Below are 20,190 nucleotides of genomic sequence, written 5' to 3' on the forward strand. Positions count from 1 at the left end.
GACCATCTTGTCTTTTGTACTTTGCTGTTGTATATATGGTCAATAGCTGGATCAACAGCTCTATTCCATGGCCTCATGGTCAAATTCCTGCAAATAGCGCACAAGGTCCTCCCCTGCTCCCAGCTTCACACTATTTTCCTTAATTGCTTTAGCATCAGCAAAAACCAGTGCCCTATGTTACACAAAATGTAGAAATCATCATGAAAAAAATGTTATCTTGTCTATATCGCATTAGGCAAGTAATGAATAATATACCTTCAAAAACAGCATAGTTAGTCCTAGTAGACACGTCAAGCTCTTTATAGAGGCCATGATCTAGAAGTACCAACTGTGGTTTTTGTTACCTAAAAGGATTGTAGAAAAGAACAGATAAGAATGTCAACAGCTCAACAAAAGAACAAATAGCTTCATATGAGACCTAATGCTTTCATATGTGAACCTGTAAAACTTGTGATTTGATTTGTGAACTTCCCAAGAGGGATTGTCATCATTTATCCTACAGCTATTTAAGTGAATGTATAGAGTTTCCCTTTTTTCTGTTTCAATCTCCTCATGAAAGTAAACAAGGGGAACAACTTTGAGCAGAAAAGAATCTCAGATACAAGATGAAAGCATAAACAAAAGGTAGCACTTGAGATTCTTATGGAAATTGAACTCGTTCTTGTATTTAGCTGCTCATGACAAAAATAATGGCAGCGTTAAGAGAACCATCTCATCCAAGGAACATGGCCAGGTAAACGTTAGAGAATACATTGCCAAATTTTCCTCTGGTTGTTTATGATAACAAGTACGATGTGCATTTGTGCAAGGAAACGGCTCTTTCCCATTAAACTCAGAAAGGTCCTCAATTCTTTTCTTCTTGAACTACAAAGGTATATCATACTACCAAACTTTGCAAGGAAGCTCATGCTTCTTATGGAATAACTCAAAGACTGATGTGATCCGGGATGAAATTTAGCACAATCTTATGTGAGTATGCCAACAAACATTATTACTAGATCATATATATCTATGTAGATCAAATCCCACAGAGCCCTAGGAGACCACATTTTTCCCACCTTTAGTGAAATATTGAACTTCTCTTTAAATTTGATGAAAAAAACTTATCAAATCAAAGGAAATTTATACAAAACAAGAAGAAAGCAGGTCACCAAAAATACTCCTGGAAGGCATAGGACGAACTAGCAAATTGGCAGCATGCGGATCACAATGGACAAATCCATGTTTGAACATCATTTCAGCAAAAAGCTTGACTGACCTGCAAAACATGAAACAATAGTCATTCAAGTTTGCGTTTTCTCAATCATCAACTTCACTTTCCACCAGCCAGGTAAATAGCTCAATTTCAACTGGTCTAAACCATGGACATAGGTCGATCTCTTCTCTTGCAGTCAAATTAATGCTACAGTGACTTTTAAGAAACCAATTTATAACTCTACTTGGTTAAAAGACCTCCCCGGCATCCCTCCTTTGCTAAACTAAATTGAAAAATTTTGTGGTTTGTAACAGTGTCTTTGTATCTGGCACAAATTGCATGTTTGGCAAATTAAAAAAATGATTTAGGCAAACCTATTTCTTGATAAAGTTACTAAGTATATCAATGTGTAAAGACAATTTGAACTTACTAGCTTTGAAACTTCATGGCTGAATTCCAAGCTCCGAATGGTCTTCATCATTTATTTGTGCACCATCCATAAATTCCATGATCAACAACTTTGGTACTTAGGTTCCAATATACCTTTGGTGCGTAAACATAGTCTGCAATGTGGGGAGATAGCTTCGAAAGTTATCCATACATTTCTCACTATTCTTTGCCTCAACCAAGAAGTCTAGCTCCTGATAGCCATATTTAGAAGAAATAGCAATCATATGATACAACTTCCCAACACAATAATTTTGCATGACAATTACATGAATGCTACGTATGAAAAGTGTCCTTCCCTGATGAACAAATTAACGATTTTTATAAAGAAATAGAGGCGTAACATTTTTAATATCATGTTCCTCACTAATCATTTGCACATCTTAATTCCCAACTGAAAAGATTCCAATCTTGAGATTAGATCAAAAGATCCATAATATTCCAGGTTTACAAGACAACACGATAAGCACTGAAGAGAATGATGTACGTGCGGTGCAGTCAATGGAATACCTCATTCCCAGCTGCACTTTATTAAAAAGGGTTTCTGGGAGAATATTCTTTAAATGAATTACAACCACAACTGGTGGGAAGCAGGTGGGAAAAGTTCCCTTAGGCATTATGCAGGCATATTCACATAATGTATGCACAACTAGAAGGACAGAACCTACAGTTTCAGAAAAGCTCCCAAATGATGAAGGCATCCAAAACTCACAACCAAACTATGTCAGAAGTTAATCTAAAAAATGTGCCACCACATTTCTATAGGATTAGCATATCATGGATACAATATTTAATTATAGGTTGTGAACAGTCCAGGGTTGGCCCTTGGCAATCTGCTTTTACAGTATTCAACTTCGATAAAGTTCTTTTGTAACCCACCATTGAGAAAGACATGCATTAGGAAAAAACCATGAAGCTTCGTGTCCTAAAACCAACTTACCTTTGGCAGACTTTCACTTATTTGTCAGCCAGCCACCTGCGTGAGAAAGATGAGTCACATTACTTGGGCCCAAAAAGCAATGTGCCTAAAACATAATTCTGGTATATATATATATATATATTAAGGAAATGAATTAAATTGCCAGAATTGATGAAATATGACATGAAATCACAAACCTACATATTTACATAGATTTTAAGTGTGATGAGCAAAAAGAAAAGAAGATATTGCATGTATATAGTCATATATTGATGCAGCAATAAAGAATCCTTGTAATCTCTTCCTCAGGAGGATAACATATATATGGCTAGAGATAACACTACCTGTAATCAAAGCTGGGGGAAGATACGATGTAGAGTGTTCACAATGAAATCAACAGTAGCATGATCTGCAGCTGCAGTATCCGTCATGTGAGTGTGCTGAACCTGATCATCATAGATTTTGTTAGATCAGGTTGGTACATTAAGTATCCAGAAGAAGTATAAGAAATTGCACGACTTGAATCTTTGCCTAGCATATGAAGATTGTGAGTGAACATGAAAAGATGGTTAAAAAAACCTTCACAGCAACTTTGCGGCCATCATGAGTACGGGCAACATGAACTTGTGCTAGGGAAGCACTTGCTATCGGAACAGGATCAAATTCAGTAAAGACCTGGAGAAATAAAATGCATAGTTCAGCAATACTAGAAAAATGAGAAAATGAAGCATCCGTGTGGAAACTAATGTGTGAGCTTATGCATGGGACACCTGTCAAACTAAGTGACACATTGATGCAAACTCAACATATTAAAAGAGACTATGAGACCATCAGCGAATGCATATGATGCCAGTTAGGAGATATTACAACAAGAATACGTACTTTATCTGGTGTCTCTCCAAGCTCTTTCTTAAAAACTTCGTGCACTTGATCATAGGAGGAAACTGGACATTTATTCAACATAGACTCCCTCATTGTCTTCACATACTCTTCAGGTACCAAATACTCCTATATAAATTAACACAGTCATAATGCTACTTGTTAATTTCCAAATGAACTACAACATTTATTCTACTTAGTTGTCTAAGATTATCGTGAAAAGATACCAGAGGAAGTAACATTCTTACATTTCCTATTAACATCTAAAGAAGCAAAATCAATAGCATACCAACTGTCCAATATGTTGCCCAAGCTTTATATATATTCCTCCATTTTTGAAACATAACTCTTGAAGCTTCAGTGCTGATCTGAGATGAACTTCGTGCTTAATTCTTGCCCTTTCTTCACTACCGTCTGGCAGTCCCAACAGGGAGTATTGGTAATCTAGTTACAGTACAGAGCACACCTTAATTTTCCATTGAAACAAGAACCAATGTGTTTTTAATAGACAAGCGGCCACATCAATCATGCCATAAATTATTAAGCGAAACAAGATTTGTCTTGAAAACAATTTAATTTACCATCGAAACAAGAACCAATGTGTTTTTGAATAGACAACGGGCCCCATCAATCACACTTGTAATTTTTTTGAACCAAACAAAATTTGGCTCGAAAACAGAGAATTGGGATGTAGTTACAGTTCACAGAACAACTGCATGAATCAACGAAACAAGAACCAATCTCTCATTGCATGCTAATGCAATTGGATGACAAAACAGAGCCACACCTAAATTCAGGCCAATAAAATTTCTGGTAATACGAGATTCAGCTTGAATACTGTCACTAATTCCACCTAACATTTCGTGCCAAACGTAGTACCCAATTACTACACGGCTAACACATCCAATTATAACATGAGCGGCCACTTAAGCGAAGGTGAAAATTCAATTGCACCAGATCCAATCCTTCCAAAGATCATGCCGTCCCTCGCGCCGCTTATGAACTTCTTGATTTCATCGTCCAAAGCATCAATACTATGGACAATACTTTGGATATGTGTAGTCAAGAGAGGTCGCAGGCAAAAACAGCAGCCGGTGGGATGCGGTTAAAGCTCCCGTTTTCAAACACAACGCGTCGAAACAGACACTTTCTTTCGCGGTACGAGTTCGGAATCGGTCGGCACACGAGGAATTGAGATTCTCGGATGACATAGTCATCGCCGGAATGTCCGTAAGGTGATGTTATACAGGCTAGCGAGGCGAAGGTGCGTACCGAAGGCAATCGAGGCGACCGTGGCGGCGTCCCGGGCGAGGCGGACGGGGACGACGGTGCAGAGCTTCAGGGCGGTGGCCGGATCGTCGGAGGTCGCGACCGCTGCCGCCGCAGCGCCGCCGCAAGCGGCGGTGCCGGCAAGCGCGAGGACCCTGGCGCGGGAGCGCCAGAGAGATCGCGCGGCCATGTTTTTTCGGACGGCGGGCAAAAATGGTCGGAACTCGGCGCCCCAGCCGTCGCTCGAATTCTAATTGTACGCAAAGAAGTAAAAAGACATAAATATAGGTAAAATGCCAGGCTGTCGTGCTAACCGTTTTATCTCCTCCGCCGAAATGCCGACCGTGCGTTTTGACCCTCTTGTAAGAAAACCAATCCGGACCGACTTTAAGACCGGACGTTTACCTTTGCGCAGCGCGGCGTTTTGGTATTTTCTGGGAAAATGTAAAGATGTAAAAGGAAAAATCGATATTTTGTCGTAAAATAACAAAATTAAAAAAATCTATGATCCAAAAATTATGAAATTTATATTAAAACTCAAATGTAAATGAGGAGAAAAAAAAAATAAGATCTAACAAAAATTTAAACTGATAATAGCAAAATTAGATGACCATAATACTCATCACAATTATTGTAGTACTTTCAATCTCGTTTAATATTGTAAAATGAAATTGTCACATTTTCAATAATAAGACGAAGTGAACTTTCCAATCTCTATAGTACATGTCTGAATGGTGAGAAATTTACCACGTGTTCATATTGAATTATGACTAAAAAGTGAAATAATTTGCTTAGAATATTCTTGAGACTTCTTAGCACATGAGGAATGTCATTTGACGTGCATTAGTGTGCAATATAGCAAGGCAAGCAAAATTACAATGTGCAATCTCTGATATTGTAGGGCTAATGTACCCAATTTGGCGATGTCTAGGGTTGTGGCGATCCCGCAAAGGATGGCCAAAGTCGCACTGTGACAATGATTGTTAGCATGGTTTAAACCGATGTCAAGTTCGCCGGTCTTTGTTTTAGTGCTTAGGTGGCGACTGCAGATCACTATTGATTCTCTTTCTAAATTCGTCTCTTCCTTTGTATTTTTTTCTTTTTGTGTATGGGGGCGCTTCTCTTGGGGCAATAACGGCCGTGCCATAATCAATCTCGAGGGATCTAATTAATTTTCTAACATTTTTATCTCATCTGAACAAAATTAAATTAGTCAATGATAAGATGGCACCGATATGGCAGTCCATATCAAAATTTTAAGTTGAATTTTTAATGAGATCAACTGATGCGTGCCACGTGCCTGTGTAGCTGATGTCACGATATGTGCGGCTGACGTCACGCGGCATGCACTACCAACTGCGCACATGCATCGCACGTGCCTGATGGGGACCATATCGGCACGTGCAATGCACGTGCCAACGACCCTAGTCCCTTCCGCCGCATGTGGCGCGCGTCTGGTGGCCCCGCGGCAATCTACTACTCATTTTTCTCATATCAACAAGAGCTTCGACTCTACGCTATCGAAACGAACTTTAATATACGAAAAATAAAAAAACGAGGGGAAACAGTATGGGTGTCGGGATTTTTTCCTTCCCCGATCGACCGACGGCGGTGTTTCATGAAAAATCAATCAAAAAACAAATCATAAACATGAAAAGGAATCGGAAACATGAATAATGGTTCGATACTAATGTCGGGAATAACAGATTTTCTAAAATCGGTTCCGATACTTAATTGAACCCCTAAAACAAACGTGGAAGATGAGCCCGAAAACACATGTATCACCGATCAAAGATACAATACAGAATCGAGCATACCTTATTTGCCATAGATTAAACAACAATGTTGGAGTTCGAGGTTCTACCGAGGAGTGTACTGTTACTATATGGGGGAGAAAAACGATGTTTTTGGGAGTGTATCGTTATTACGCTTTTTGGAGATAGAGAGAGACTGAAACTTACATACGCTAAAAGGTACGTTCTCTTTTTTTTTATTCTCTCTTAAAATGTTTCTCCAAAGGACGTATCTTTCCAACGTAAAACGTTTCTCTAAAAGATATAACCTCTCAACGTAACACATTTTCATATCTCAACCCTTCATACATGAGCCCTTAATCTGCGGGCCGGGAACTTAGGCCCAACATGGGCGGACGATTCTACTTAGGCCCATCAAGTCATAGACTAAATCCATCAGGTCTCTATGGTTCCTTACTGAAGAATAGAAGTAGAACTCTCTATATGCAAGCCAAAAAACCTTCGCTTAGAGCGTTGAGAAATCCTCTACTTAAGTAGCAAAATCGTTGCTCTCAATTACCCACAGCAAGCACATTGTGAAGCAAGCACATTATGAATCTCTATCGCGTGTTGCCATTTGATAATCATGAGTTGTTACTTCGTGATAATCTTCATGGCGAGCCTCTTGTGCTCCATCCGTGGTACAGGTATGAATCACTCCCTTTTGCTGGCTTTCTCTCATTTCATTTGGGACTAAATTTTCTCCTTCCGACACAGGAAGTTTCTGCCGAGACCCTCCGCAATGTGGTTGTTGTCAACCTCCTAAGTGCGTGCCGCCTAACCCAGAAGCTCTCAATACCAGCGGTGAAGTGAAGCCTCCTCTCAGCCCTAAGTCGACAACTGCAGCAGAGGAGCCTAGTACACCTGCAGTTCTAGATCCCGTTACCCCTGAAGAAGCCGCCGCCGAATGTTGAGTTTAGAGTGTTGTGAAAGATTTAATAAATAATTAACAGCGCTTATAAAGTGCTTTAGCTGGCTTTGATACATTGCTTGTATTCTACATAAACGAGACTGAGATCCTAATATAATTCCGATCATGTACGGTCATCTAATTTTGCTATTCTCGGTCCAAATTTTTGCTAAAAATATTATTTTTCCCCTCATTTACATGTACTCCCCGTTGGGACTGCCAAACGGTAGTGAAGAAAGGGCAAGAATTAAGTACGAAGTTCATCTCAAATCAACACTGAAGTTTCAAGAGTTATGTTTAAAAATGGAGGAATATATATAAAGCTTGGGCAACATATTGGACAGTTGGTATGCTATTGATTTTGCTTCTTTAGATGCTAATAGGAAATATAAGAACGTTACTTCCTCTGGTATCTTTTTTCACGATAATCTTAGACAACTAAGTAGATTAACTGTTGGAGTTTATTTGGAAATCAAAAGTAGCATTACTACTGTGTTAATTTATACAGGAGTATTTGGTACCTGAAGAGTATGTGAAGACAATGAGGGAGTCTATGTTGAATAAATGTCCAGTTTCCTCCTATGATCAAGTGTGTGAAGTTTTTAAGAAAGAGCTTAGCGAGACACCAAATAAAGTACGTATTCTTATTGTAATATCTCCTAGGCATCATATGCATTCTCCGATGGTCTCATAGGCTCTCTTTAATATGTTGAGTTTGCATCAATGGGGGAGGTGGACGGCTGCCGGCGATTGGTGGTGGCTGGTGGGCTGTGGGTGGCGGTCGTGCGGTGATGGTCGGAGGTGATGGTTAGCGGGCGGTAGTCGTGCAGTCAGCGTGCGGCGGAGGCCGGTGGGTTGTGGGCGACGGTTGTGCGGCGATGGTCAGTGGGCAGCGGTTGTGTGGCGATCGTGCAATCGGCGTGCGGCGGTGGCGAGTGGGCTGTGGGCGGCGGTCATGCGGCAACGGTTAGCAGTGATGGTCGGTGGGTGATGATCGTGCAATCAGTGTGCGGCGATCGTGCGACGCTAGGCGGCACTGAACGATGGTGGCGGGCAACAGTCGACAGTTTGTGAGCAAGAATAAAAAACGAATAAATAAAAAAAATAAAAAAATCATAATGCATTTCTATTCATTTTCTATTTCAATAATTTAAATTTTTTATAGTTATCAAACACGTTATTTTATTGAAAAATTGTTCTCCGAAGTAGAAATATAAAAGAACTATTTATGAAAAGAACTGTTTCCTGGAGTAGAAATGTTACCATGCGCACCCTTAACTTCTTGGCTGGACGGTGGATATCTTACTTCGTTTGTGAGTTTGGTCGATAAGAGTTAAATTTGGAACAAACAAAAACAAGAATAACTTTTTTGTAAGATACAGACGTCAGTGTACCTTTCGTAAGTTATAGCACTTCGGGGGTCTGCGTTTCGCACACTAAGCAACTCATACATCCATATTAAGAATTCTTGATGAGGCTAGAGATAACATGCATTTAGGAGTGACATAAGTAGCCAAGCATCACTTAATGTTATAGATGATGATTGGTGCATTTGGTAACATCTAGAATTAATCGAATGGAAGTTTAGGTCAAGACAATTAGAAATGATGTACATTGCGGTGCAGGTTTACGAGACGGCACAATAAGCACTGAAGAGAGAATGATGTACATTGCGGTGCAGTCAATGGAATACCTCATTCCCAGCTGCACTTTATTAAAAGAGGTTTCTGGGAGAATATTCTCTCTAAATGAGAATTACAACCCCAACTGGTGAAAAGCAGGAGGGAAAAGTTCCCTTTGGCATTATGCAGGCATATTCACATAATGTATGCACAACTAGAAGGAAAGAACCTACAATTTCAGAAAAGCTCCCAAATGATCGAGGCATCAAAACTCACAAGCAAACTATGTCAGAGGTGAATCTAAAAATACGCCACCTTATTTCTATATTTTGCAGCATCAGGGTTAGCATATCATGGATACAATATTTAATTATCGGTTGCGAACAGTCCAGAGTTGGCCCTCGGCAATCTGGTTTTACAGTATTCAACTTCGATAAAGTTCTTTTCGAGTCTTCAGGCATTTGGGCTAAAGTCTTCATGCAACAAATCTTCTAATTCACTACTTCATTGTGATGAATTCTTTTCTTTCTCTGCTGCCCTGCTTTACCCGAGAATCTGTGTTTTTCTCCGAATTCTCTCCTTTTCACTCGGTTTTTCAAGGATGAATTCTTCTTCTTTTTCTTCTTAAGCTTGACATTTAATTATCCTCTAATAGATGAGTCTTGGAAATCATAATCCTTATGTAAGCCCAAGTAAAAAATTTAGAGGAAAAGTCTCTTTAAATTTTAGGCAACAATCCTTATAAAAGATGACAAAGTGGCACATTGACGGCACACGCACAACAAAAGGAAATTCCAGTAACCTTCCATGATCCTTGGAAACACGATTCGTTTTGTCTAGATCATATTGACTCCAATGACCTTCGAATAATGACCAACTCCCACTATATTGGAATCATGTTCAATCTCACTATCTTGAAGGCCTGGACTTATTCCATGCTGGTGATATTCAACTATGGAGAAGATTATGGAACGGACTCTAGACCAGTGAGAGTGCAGTGATCCAAGGAAAAACTAGTGTTGCATGTCCTCCATTGAGGACATGATCGACTTCACCACCTTGATATTGGATCATGACTGTCGTAGTCCGATCCATGGAGACCGCTAGAGGGTCGAAGCGGGAGGTTTTGATCGAGCTGGCCGAAAGGATCGAGGGCAACGAAGTGAGTAAGGCCATTGCCTAGGAGGGAGTCCGAATTGAAAGGCTCGATCGGTGTGGCAGTATCGCTTGAATCCTCCTCCTTGTGGCGAGAGAAGACGGGCTGGAGATTGGAGACTAGGCCTCAAGTAGGGGTGTGCATGGTCCGGGCGGGCGGTTCCCGACCTAGAACCGGGAACCGCCCGCTAAGGACCGGTTCCGAAAATTGGAACCGGGATCCACCCGTTTGTTGCATGGATCCACGGGAACCGGACCGTCGTGCTGGTCCGGTTCCCCGGATGGATCCATGGAACCGATATTGACACGAAACAATTTTGGTTTTCAACATGTAACGACTACGTGACATCAAAGCAAGCCAAAAAAAGAAAAACCAAATTTAAGTACGTGAACAAAAATTCATTTGTTGCAACTATAAATGCAACCAATGAAGGAATGGATGTACGTAAGTTGATATAGAGGTATAAATGCAACCAATGAAGGAATGGATGTACGTAAGTTGATATAGAGGCAGAGAGAGTAGTAAGTGTTCAGGAAAAATGGGTCTCTTAAAGCTATGAACTGGACATATCCCTCATAAGGTTCGGCAAAATATCACAAGTCGCACAAACAAATCAAAGGAGGTGAAATGAGGCACCATCCAAACAAAGGAAAACAAAAGAAGTGCAACTAAACAAGACTTTATTGAATACATCACCTTCATCATTATATTAATAAATAAACTAAACAACCAAAAAGCATAAGAATTCCCAATATTCAGCTTTGTATTCATCATGCCGTAGAAACAATTGCCACAAAACAATTGCTTTGTATTCAATTTTAGTAATTTTTTTAATATTAAAAGGGAACCGGTCCGGTCCGGTGGGCGGATCCGCCCATGGAACCGGGAACCGGACCGGTTCCCACCGGTTCCCAAAAATTGGAACCGGGAACCGGACCGGTTCCCTCAAGAACCGCCGGTTCCGGGCGGTTCCGGGCGGTCCGGGCGGTTCCCGGGTATTTTGCACACCCCTATCCTCAAGGCAGTAGATTATGCTTAAAATTGTTGGAGAAATCTATTGAAAAAGATGCAAATAAGAATTAAATAATCTGGGACGGGCAAGCAGTTAACCTCGGGGTAGGAAACCCGATATGACTAGTTCTAGCGGCATTGTTATAAGTAAAAACGTAGTTAAAAATTATAAAGAATTTTTTTTTTTTTTTTTTGGGTATATTTCGATTGTGTTTGAGAGATTCTTTAACAAACAAATGAAAGTGATAGTTAATAAAGAAATATATTAGATTAGATGTTAGAGCCGTTACAAAATAATAGCTTTCGAATTTTCAAAATTCTCGAAAATATCCAATATAAATGAGCTGAATCAACTAGGAGAACGATTCACCATACTTTCTTACCAGCAAACATGCCCAAAATAATCTCCTTTTGAGCTTGAATTTGTTTATCTTGGTCCTCCCAAACCTAACCAATTTTATATAAAGAATAATGCTACACGTATTAAGACTTTTTACTAAGAAATATCTAGTGATGAAGTGTCGAATTTGATTAGTTACTTAGGGAATTTCTATGAGATGATTTCACAGATCCCCTTGCCGGTGTTACCGGTAAATCATTGCCCCTCCTCATCAGGCAGTGGAAACTATTAGCCTCGCACAAAATTTGTGAATAAGTGATTGTCTATTACCAAGTTGGAGTATGGTAAGGATAGAGGAAATATTAAATGTGACCTTATAATGCAATCGCATTTTTTGGTCCAGTTTTTTTTCCCTTTTTGGATGGTAAATATTTCTTCGTAGGATTTCCCCTACAATTGTCATGACGGTAAAGTTATTGTTCCTGAAAAACTACTTTATTATTTTTCTGGTGTTTGGATAATGAAAAGTTAATCATCATATTTTCCATGGATTGAAAACAACAAGGTTAGATGTGAGAAAACAATTTTCCTTTATGATGAAAAAGGAAATCATTTTCCATAAACCACAAAACAAATAAAAATTGACCATTTTCCTTAAAATTGATTTTCCTTGATTATTTTTCCTTTATCATGACATTTTAGTGAAACAAACATATTGCGTTTGTGGAAAATGATTAATTGAAAAATATTTTCCTTCCAATGATTGTTTGTATAATGTCCATGAAAATGTTTATAGATAAATTATTATTGATGGTGAAAACATTTTTCCTTAACTAACTATATCAAACGATGCAAGCATTCAATTTTTGGGAATTATTATTTAAATAATTCATTTTTCCGAAATAAATGGAGCCAATCAAGTCATCCAAATGCAAGGATGGTTCACTTTCAATCAAATGACCAAATGAAAGATGATGATTAGTAAATAAGTTTCCGTCAATAAACACCACTAAAAATTCACTTACACAGACCACGAAAAGCAAACACCTTAAGAACGACAGTGTTTTGGTTGTAAAATTATCTAACAAAGTCTCAACAAAGGAAAATAAATGCGTCGAGCAACTAACAGTTCAAGATATATTTTTGTATCACAAGAAAACATCTAGATATATAAATGTGTCGTAGCAGGTTTAATTTTGAATTTTTAATATCGAAAAAAATTTCAGAATAAATATGTCGTAATAAACTAAATTTATAGTTTTTTTTGGTGGCTTGTCCCCAAATAAAAGCGCAATTAATTTTTTTTTTGTCTACAAAGTTTTCGGGCCAGGCCGGGCTGCAAGAGTCCGAGTGCATCGCTGCGATCTGACTTTCGAGAAACCGGTTTTTCTACTTCCATTTTATGATCTCGTTTGCATATTGGTCTCTTCCTTTATATTTTTTCTTTTTGTGTATGGGGGTGCTTCTCTTGGAGGTAATAACGGCAGTGTGCCATGATCGATCTCGAGGGATCTAATTAATTTTCTAATATTTTTATCCCATCTGAACAAATTTTTGAGGGATCTAATTAATTTTCTAACATTTTTATCCCATCTGAACAAATCTTTTTTTGTTAATAATAAGATGTCACCAGTATGGCAGTCCATATCAATATTTTTATTTGAATTTTTAATAGAATTAATGACTAAGTTAAAAGAAAAATATATATTCAGAGACCATTTTAGGGTTCAAAAAAAAAGAAAAAGAAAAAGGAATGACATTAATAACGATTGAATAAATTAAAAATTCAACAGAATTAACGATTTCATTATTTGACAAAAATAAAATAAAAATAATTGGCTCATGTAAAAGAACCTCCAAGAACTTAAGATGGAAGGTAACAAATAAGAAAAGGAACGAATAAAGGAAAAAGAAAAACCCATAAATCGTCGCCCCGCGGAGAAGCGAAATGCCGCCGAAAATCTGAGGCGGCGGCAGCTCGTCCGTCTCCGTCGTCTCCGCTCACTCCCGGCGACGCTAGCGGTGCCAAGCCGCCGACGCCCGCTCTCCCATCGCCGCCCCCGACGGCTCTCGCCGGCGACCGGCGGCGGGCCACAATGAGGTTCAACTTCAACTTCGCCGACCCGACTCCGGACCCGCAACCCCGATCCCTAACCCCCAAGGAGGAAGCCCAGTGGGTCCCCCTCCAGAACCACCCGGTCTTCTCTCCCTCCTCCTCCGCCGGCGGCGGCGGTGGCGGCGGTCCCTCCGGCCCGACCGACTCTCCGGCGCCGCGGAACCTCCTGGCCTGGGACGGGTCCTCCGGCTCTATTTCTGGGACAATGTGCAGCGGTGCCTCCATCGGATATCGGTTCGGCTTGGAGAACCTGAGCCGACTTCTGTTCTCGCCGCTTCTCCCTCGAAGGTTCTTCTGTTAACGTTTTGCCCCGTGGGTTTTTCAAGTTAATCTACGAGTCTGTATGTTGGAGTCCTGTAGGGTATTGGGTTTGCTGTTTTTTGTTCGTTGAGTGAAGAAACTGTGGTTTTGGCTGACGTTATTGCTACGTAAATTGGTGCTTTTGATGCATCTATAGTGTATTTCACATTAAGCAAATGCAATTTATAGGATAGTTGAATGGCTTTTGTTATGCTAATGCTGAAGCTGTGGAACTGGAAACGAGTTCTCAGCACATTGGATGCCGAGGTTCCAGTATTCTTGGCTTAGCAGCAAAAATTAGCGGAAATTTGGTCCTTTAAGAGTTTGCAAACTTGCTTGGATGGTGGAAATTCTGTGTTATCCTGTGAAATAGTTACATTTTGGGTCCATCTTACTTATATTGGTCAACAATGTCCATCAAAAAGGTATTGCGAGCAGAAACGGAGATCAACTTTGTGGTGGACAAAATCTCAATCAACAGGAATGGATCAGCATTGCTTCTTGAAGGTTCAGATGCCCTATGTGTTATGTACCTTTTTGGGCGTAGTTCTGCTGCTGATGACATTATTTGCAGGTGTGCAGAGTTTGGTGTTCTGTTTTTATGATAGTAGATTCCATGTTAGCAGTATTAAGAGCATGTTGTTCCATTTTTGGGACTGTATTATTTTGATTTTGTCATTCTTCAGGGACAAGCCTAAACCACATGGCTTTTTATATCTGTTACAATCTTTGTCCTTATATTTTGTTATGGTTCAGTTTTTATTTATTTATTTTAGGTTGATAAATTCTCATGGTGAGCATTGGCCTCGAAAAAAACTATGTAGTGCTTTTTTTTTTTTTTTGCTGAAGGACTTCTAATATGTACTGTGCTGTTTTCTGTTGACAGAACTGTGTTAGTTGGTTCTGAAATTTACTTAAATGGAAGCAATGCCTTGAGAGTTCTCAGAGCTTCATGGCACCCATATAGTGACACCCATCTAGGAGTCCTTTCTTCAGATTCAGTTTTCAGGTAAGATCCCTTGTACTTTAGATTACGCAGTTGTGTATTGCATTTACACTGTCGCTTTCTAGCTTGGGATATATCAAATGTTATGCTTTTCTATTATGGCAGGTTCTCAGGTCATATACTTTAAATTCAGTTGTGACTTGTCTTCTCTTCCCTTGTACAGCCAAATGGTGATAAGAATATAAACAACAACAACAAAAGAATTATTATTATTATTGTTATTATTTATTATTATTTATTGTTGTTGTTGTTGTTGTTAATATTAATTCCAAACGATTATTGAGGAACAAAGGGTATGGTTTTAGTGAGTATAAGATGTGAGGGAATTATTTAGGGAGATTCGGGGCAAGCGGAAGAATGCCTGGAGATGCTTTATTGGAAAGATGTAAATTGTTGGGGGTGTGCATGTCAGAAGTAGTAGGGAAAACCCTCGCAAGATAGGGACATATATCCCAAACAATGGTATTTTCCTAGCTTTGGAGGAGACATTATTGAAAGGGCACAGTAGTGTAAAGGACAAGCCTAAGACTGGAGGGGCTTTTTATGGTTTATATTTTGGTAATCTACTGCAAATGGCTTCCCTCAAATTTTATCCCTTTCTGGGTTACTAAGCATGTTTTGCTCTCTTTCTTTTGCACGTCAATGACTATCTTCTGATTGTTTCCCACTTTTTTTGGGGTCAAGACTCTTTGATTTGTCTGCCAATGCCGTGCAACCAGAGCAAGAATTTTACCTACAGCCTGTGGACCCTGGTAAATCAAGAAAAGCTGCATCAATTTGCACTGTTGATTTCTATTTTGGAGGTGATCACTTGTGGGACAGATTCAGCGTAAGTCATGAGGAAAAAGATTTTTTAGTACAATGACAGGGATTAGATGCAGTCCTACGCTTACCTTTGTTTGTCCGATAAATTGCATTGATAGCCAATGTGGAGGAAAATGTTTGTGTCTCATTTATTCTTCAGCCAGCAGTATTGTCATATAGTGTCTTGGAGATGCAATTTGCTGCCCCTTTCTGCAATTCTTCAGTTGATTTCGTGGAACGCTCACAAGAATTATCCTTGCCATTTGAATTTTATTTTAATTGTGACTTTGACCATAATCCTGTGATCTTTGTTTTTGTAGGTTTTTGTTTTGTTTACTGATGGTTCAGTTTACATCCTTTGTCCGATTGTCCCATTCAAAAGGTAATCTTGTGTCTTTACTTTGTACTTGAAATTTCATAGTTGATGTCCTAATATTACCTTTGTGACGGGAAGGTGACTGGTTTGCATTGTTGAATCACCTCTTATCAAAAAAATACAAGGTGGGGTTGCATGTGATAGACAACCCTCCCCTGAACTTTGCAAAGTGGGGATCCTTGTCCACTAGGGACGCCCTTTTATTCACAAGAATTATCCTTGCCTCAGTTGTTGACAGATGCTGTCTCTTCCCTTTAGCTGTAAAGTTTCCAGTTCATAATTTGGTGTTAGAATTACTGACACATGTTAAAGGGCTTAGGGTAATTTTTTTTTGTCTTACCAAATTTTTGCTTAGTAAGACTAATTGAGTAATGTCAACTTTCATCAACAGTGCTCACAAATGGCAATCTATACTGGAGATATATGGTGATGCTCATACATATGGTCTAAAATCAACAAATCCAACTGCTGCACGTAACTCCAGCATGGCAATATCTTGGTTGGAAGCTACATTTCCTGAATTAGCTCAGCAAGAAGCAGAAGGGGCAAATCTAGCTACTGTAAAGGCACATCCTTATGCATTGTTTGATGCATCTCTTTCTTTACAGGTATTTTGTTACTGCCCATCAACAATGTGAATGTCCTCCTGAATCCATGATGTGCGATAATATTGACAGCTGACAGGCAATTAATGCTGCGAGATGCATGCATGACGTATACTTACTCAAATATCTACCTAGTGAACATTGCTTGCATAGTGAACATCATGTGCTCACACCCACATATGTGGCACACTGATGTTGCCTTGGTATAATGCTAATTTGGCCAAATATTTCCCTCAAATAACTTTACTTGCGCCTAGAATATATTTTTCCATCTTGTGCTTTATTTTTAGGATGGTGCAATGAACTGAAGAGAAGTATTGGGTTGTTTTGGTCTTTTTTTCAGTATAAGATATTATGATTCATGTATTTCCCCATCAAGATTGTGTGTGCATGTGTGTTTTTCTACAATCTGAAAGTGATTTAGGCTAAGGGCTGATTCTGTTTATCGTTGTATTGATTTCCAGGGGCCTCTACATAAAGCCTGTCATGGAAGGGAAGATGATGTAGCAGTTAGGGGAGCAGAGTGTGAAGGCTGTGCAGTCAGTTTTCTCTATAATTTAGTTAGCAAAGATTCAATACTTGTGACAACTTGGAGTGGCGGTCAAATGCAAGTGGATGCCCTAGCTGATGAAATTCAGCCAGTTTGGAACATAGGCAGTCCACCTCGTCTGCGGGTTGACTCCTTCGACCGGATACTGGGTCTTGCTATGATTTGCGAGTCAAACTCTGAGGAGCCTTCCAAGTGGAATATTAACAAACCATTAGAACACACGATTTGGTTAGGGCAGCCTCCTCCTTTGCTAAGATTGGCAATCGTGGATTTGGCTTTGCCTCAACAGACCAATAGTGATGCGCGAATTATGATGTTTGCTGACCCCCTAGTGCCAGAAAGGATCTATGCTCTTCATTCTGGAGGAATTGATTCAATAGTATTGCATTTTCTCCCCTTTACGAGTCAAGCAAATGGCAAGGAGGAAGTTGTTAGAACACCCTCCATAAATCCTGTTTTGAGCACCTGCCTTGAGGAAACATCCTCGCCAGCTCCTCTTTGTGGTTCTCTCTCATTATCTGATTCATTTGGTTATTCATGGATTGTTGGAGTTACTTCCAGTTGGGAATGTATTGTTGTAGAGATGAAGACTTGGGATGTCTTGCTTCCTGTTAGTGTTGATCCAGAGAAGAAAGATATTAGCCTGGAAAAGTCAAAGGAGATGGAAACTCCTGCTATGATCAGCAAAGAACTTATTAATGGTCCTAAAGTGGTTCTTGTTCCCCAGACACCATCGAATCTGCGATCTGTTGCTGCTGATTCTATTGAAGGCCGGTCAATCCTTCATCAGTACTTTAAGATTTTCCATGAGAATTATGTGGAATATGCACATAAGGTAAGAACATATTCTTTAATTCTATGAAAGAGAATTGTGGGTTAATTGGACCTTTGGCGTTTCATTAAGTAGGTTGGCATGCTCCTTTTCTTCTCTTTCTTGGAGGCGCATTTTGGGTTGGTTGTGGCTTTTAACTGTAGTTCTATCTTTTGACTTTATCTGTCTTGGAATTAAGGATCTGGTTTTATTTATAACGAGCTTGTTAGTTTAGCACTAAACATAAGCAAGAAATTTTCCTGCCAAAATTCAAAGATTGTCCAAATATCAAAATGTTTTAAGAAGCTATGCACGAATTGACATGTCAATGGCATTATGTTTTGAAGGTTCAAATGTTTTGAGTTGAAAAAAGTAAAAGCCCATGTATAGTAAGATTTAGATTAAGCAAAAGGCAAAATGTGAAAGTCAATCTAGACTTGATGGCTTATTGAATTCTTTTAACTATGTGCAAAGTTATAGACATTCACATTTGAAGTCACTTTTTCCACTAAATGTCATACCGTGAAAGTCATCTAGCTTGTATGGCAGAAACCCTATTTGTAAGCCTCCTGGAAACCGTTTCCTTTGTGCTTGTGTGCATATTGGTGCATGACTGCCTAATGTTTTGCAAAAGAACTTTTTGAGGCTCCGCTTTGCATATCCTTAATTTTCAGGATTTTTCCTGGTTGGCTTCATTTAGTTTACCAGCCTAATGTCATACATATACTTTTGGACCTGTCATAAAGTTGAGGCACATGGGAGGCTTTTAGTCGCTAGCTCATTGGCAGGAAGATCGAGTCACTGATGACTACGTAAATCTTATCTTCCAGGTTCACTTTGAGCTTAAGCATCATGCCCCTCAGCTAAAGCGAATAATTGATGACCAGCATGCTCGTTTAGTTGAGGCACAGGAGAGGCTTTTGAAAGTTGAGAGAAAGCAGGCAGTGTTGGATGAAAGGATAGATCATGCACTCCAGCAGCATGAGATTCTGGATGAACGTTTAAAATGTTTAAGGAAGCTACCTGTAGCTCACAAGAAACCACTCTCTAGGGCTGAGCGAGACTTCAAGTCCGAGCTTGGTAATCAATACCTTTACAGCTTCTTAAATCTTTAATCCCGAGTCATCAACTGTTTTATTTGCTGAGATCAAAGAGATAAATTACTCGCTTATCAGTTTCATTTGATACCAGTATGTCATGGTTACTCGTTGTTTTCTGCAGTTATACCTGTCGAGTTGATTCGAACCCCTTGTTTTTATGAATCGCATTTTTTGCGGTTATGCAGACCATTTTGCAGGAGTGGAGTTGGATGCTTTGCATTCATCTATAGATTCTATATCTACCCGGCTACGGAGGTACACTCAATCAATAAAGAAAGAGCAGACATCAAGGAAGAAGTCTCTTGTTCAAGACAACCAGATCTCTCAACTAAAATCCTCCCTCGAGAAACTTTCCTTGTCAACAGCGACAACTTGAAAAAGGTCAAAGTCGTTGAAAAAGCTATAAGCAACAAGGAGAAGCAGTAGTGCATTTTCTCTGCTAGAATCACTCGGGAAGCGTCCTGGCGACGAACGTGACAATTCAATATCTCAAAGGGACGGATGCCTTGTCATTTTGCTCTGGAGGCGTCTTCATGATCTATACCAGTCTCTGCAAGATGGCTGGCTTTCGATTTGGGTCTACATTTCGTGGAATGATCGGCAGGCTTCTTTTGTGCTGCATATAATTATTCTGTAGAATACAAGCAATGTATCAAAGCCAGCTAGACTCAAAAGCACTTTACAAGCGCTGTTAACTATTGATTAAATCTTTCATAAGATGTGAAATCCATATCTTAGTGAGGTCTAGCATGACCCATCTATCTTTTGAGTGATTTGATTTTTTCTAGTACTATTCTGACTATACTACCAATGGAGCGCAATGATCATGGTTTTAAAATCGTGCGAGGTTTTAAAATTGTGCAATGACCATAATTTTAGAATTAGTGGAATGGAATGGGTTGGATAGTCGTTGCTTGTTTCGTGTACTCAACGAGCAAAGTTTTAAAATTGTGCTTGTCAGTATCTGTCTTCCCATCTCTC

General features: G+C 39.5%; 2 protein-coding genes across 2 annotated transcripts; one reads left to right on the top strand and one right to left on the bottom strand.

The window, feature by feature from the left end:
- Positions 1-2,911: 2,911 nt before the first annotated feature.
- Positions 2,912-4,899, bottom strand: LOC120289134 (putative ABC1 protein At2g40090). Its single transcript, XM_039303663.1, has 5 exons — positions 4,713-4,899; positions 3,730-3,884; positions 3,444-3,569; positions 3,141-3,236; positions 2,912-3,007 (listed from the first exon to the last, which is right to left on the bottom strand). The coding sequence occupies exons 1-5, from the start codon at positions 4,897-4,899 to the stop codon at positions 2,912-2,914; spliced, it is 660 nt and encodes a 219-aa protein (XP_039159597.1).
- An 8,551-nt stretch (positions 4,900-13,450) lies between these two features.
- Positions 13,451-19,991, top strand: LOC120289051 (nuclear pore complex protein NUP88-like). The gene is given in 11 exon segments (XM_039303507.1): positions 13,451-13,839; positions 13,842-13,945; positions 14,383-14,531; positions 14,844-14,966; positions 15,648-15,792; positions 16,088-16,149; positions 16,535-16,751; positions 17,213-18,133; positions 18,940-19,189; positions 19,395-19,562; positions 19,565-19,991. Coding segments are annotated over 11 exon segments (2,412 nt in total). The 5' UTR covers positions 13,451-13,637; the 3' UTR covers positions 19,636-19,991.
- Positions 19,992-20,190: the final 199 nt, after the last annotated feature.

The sequence above is a fragment of the Eucalyptus grandis genome, chromosome 10, assembly GCF_016545825.1.
Source record: "Eucalyptus grandis isolate ANBG69807.140 chromosome 10, ASM1654582v1, whole genome shotgun sequence".
In the NCBI taxonomy this organism is placed as follows: Eukaryota; Viridiplantae; Streptophyta; class Magnoliopsida; order Myrtales; family Myrtaceae; genus Eucalyptus; species Eucalyptus grandis.

What these genes read in the sequence shown, in the direction of transcription:
- LOC120289134 (XM_039303663.1), bottom strand. Translation starts at nt 4,899, where the DNA reads ATGGCCGCGCGATCTCTCTGGCGCTCCCGCGCCAGGGTCCTCGCGCTT. An exon ending in GGTCGCCTCGATTGCCTTCG is followed by an intron (nt 3,885 to 4,712) that starts GTACGCACCTTC and finishes TACTGTAACTAG; the next exon opens with ATTACCAATACTCCCTGTTG. An exon ending in GCCGCAAAGTTGCTGTGAAG is followed by an intron (nt 3,008 to 3,140) that starts GTTTTTTTAACC and finishes TATGATGATCAG; the next exon opens with GTTCAGCACACTCACATGAC.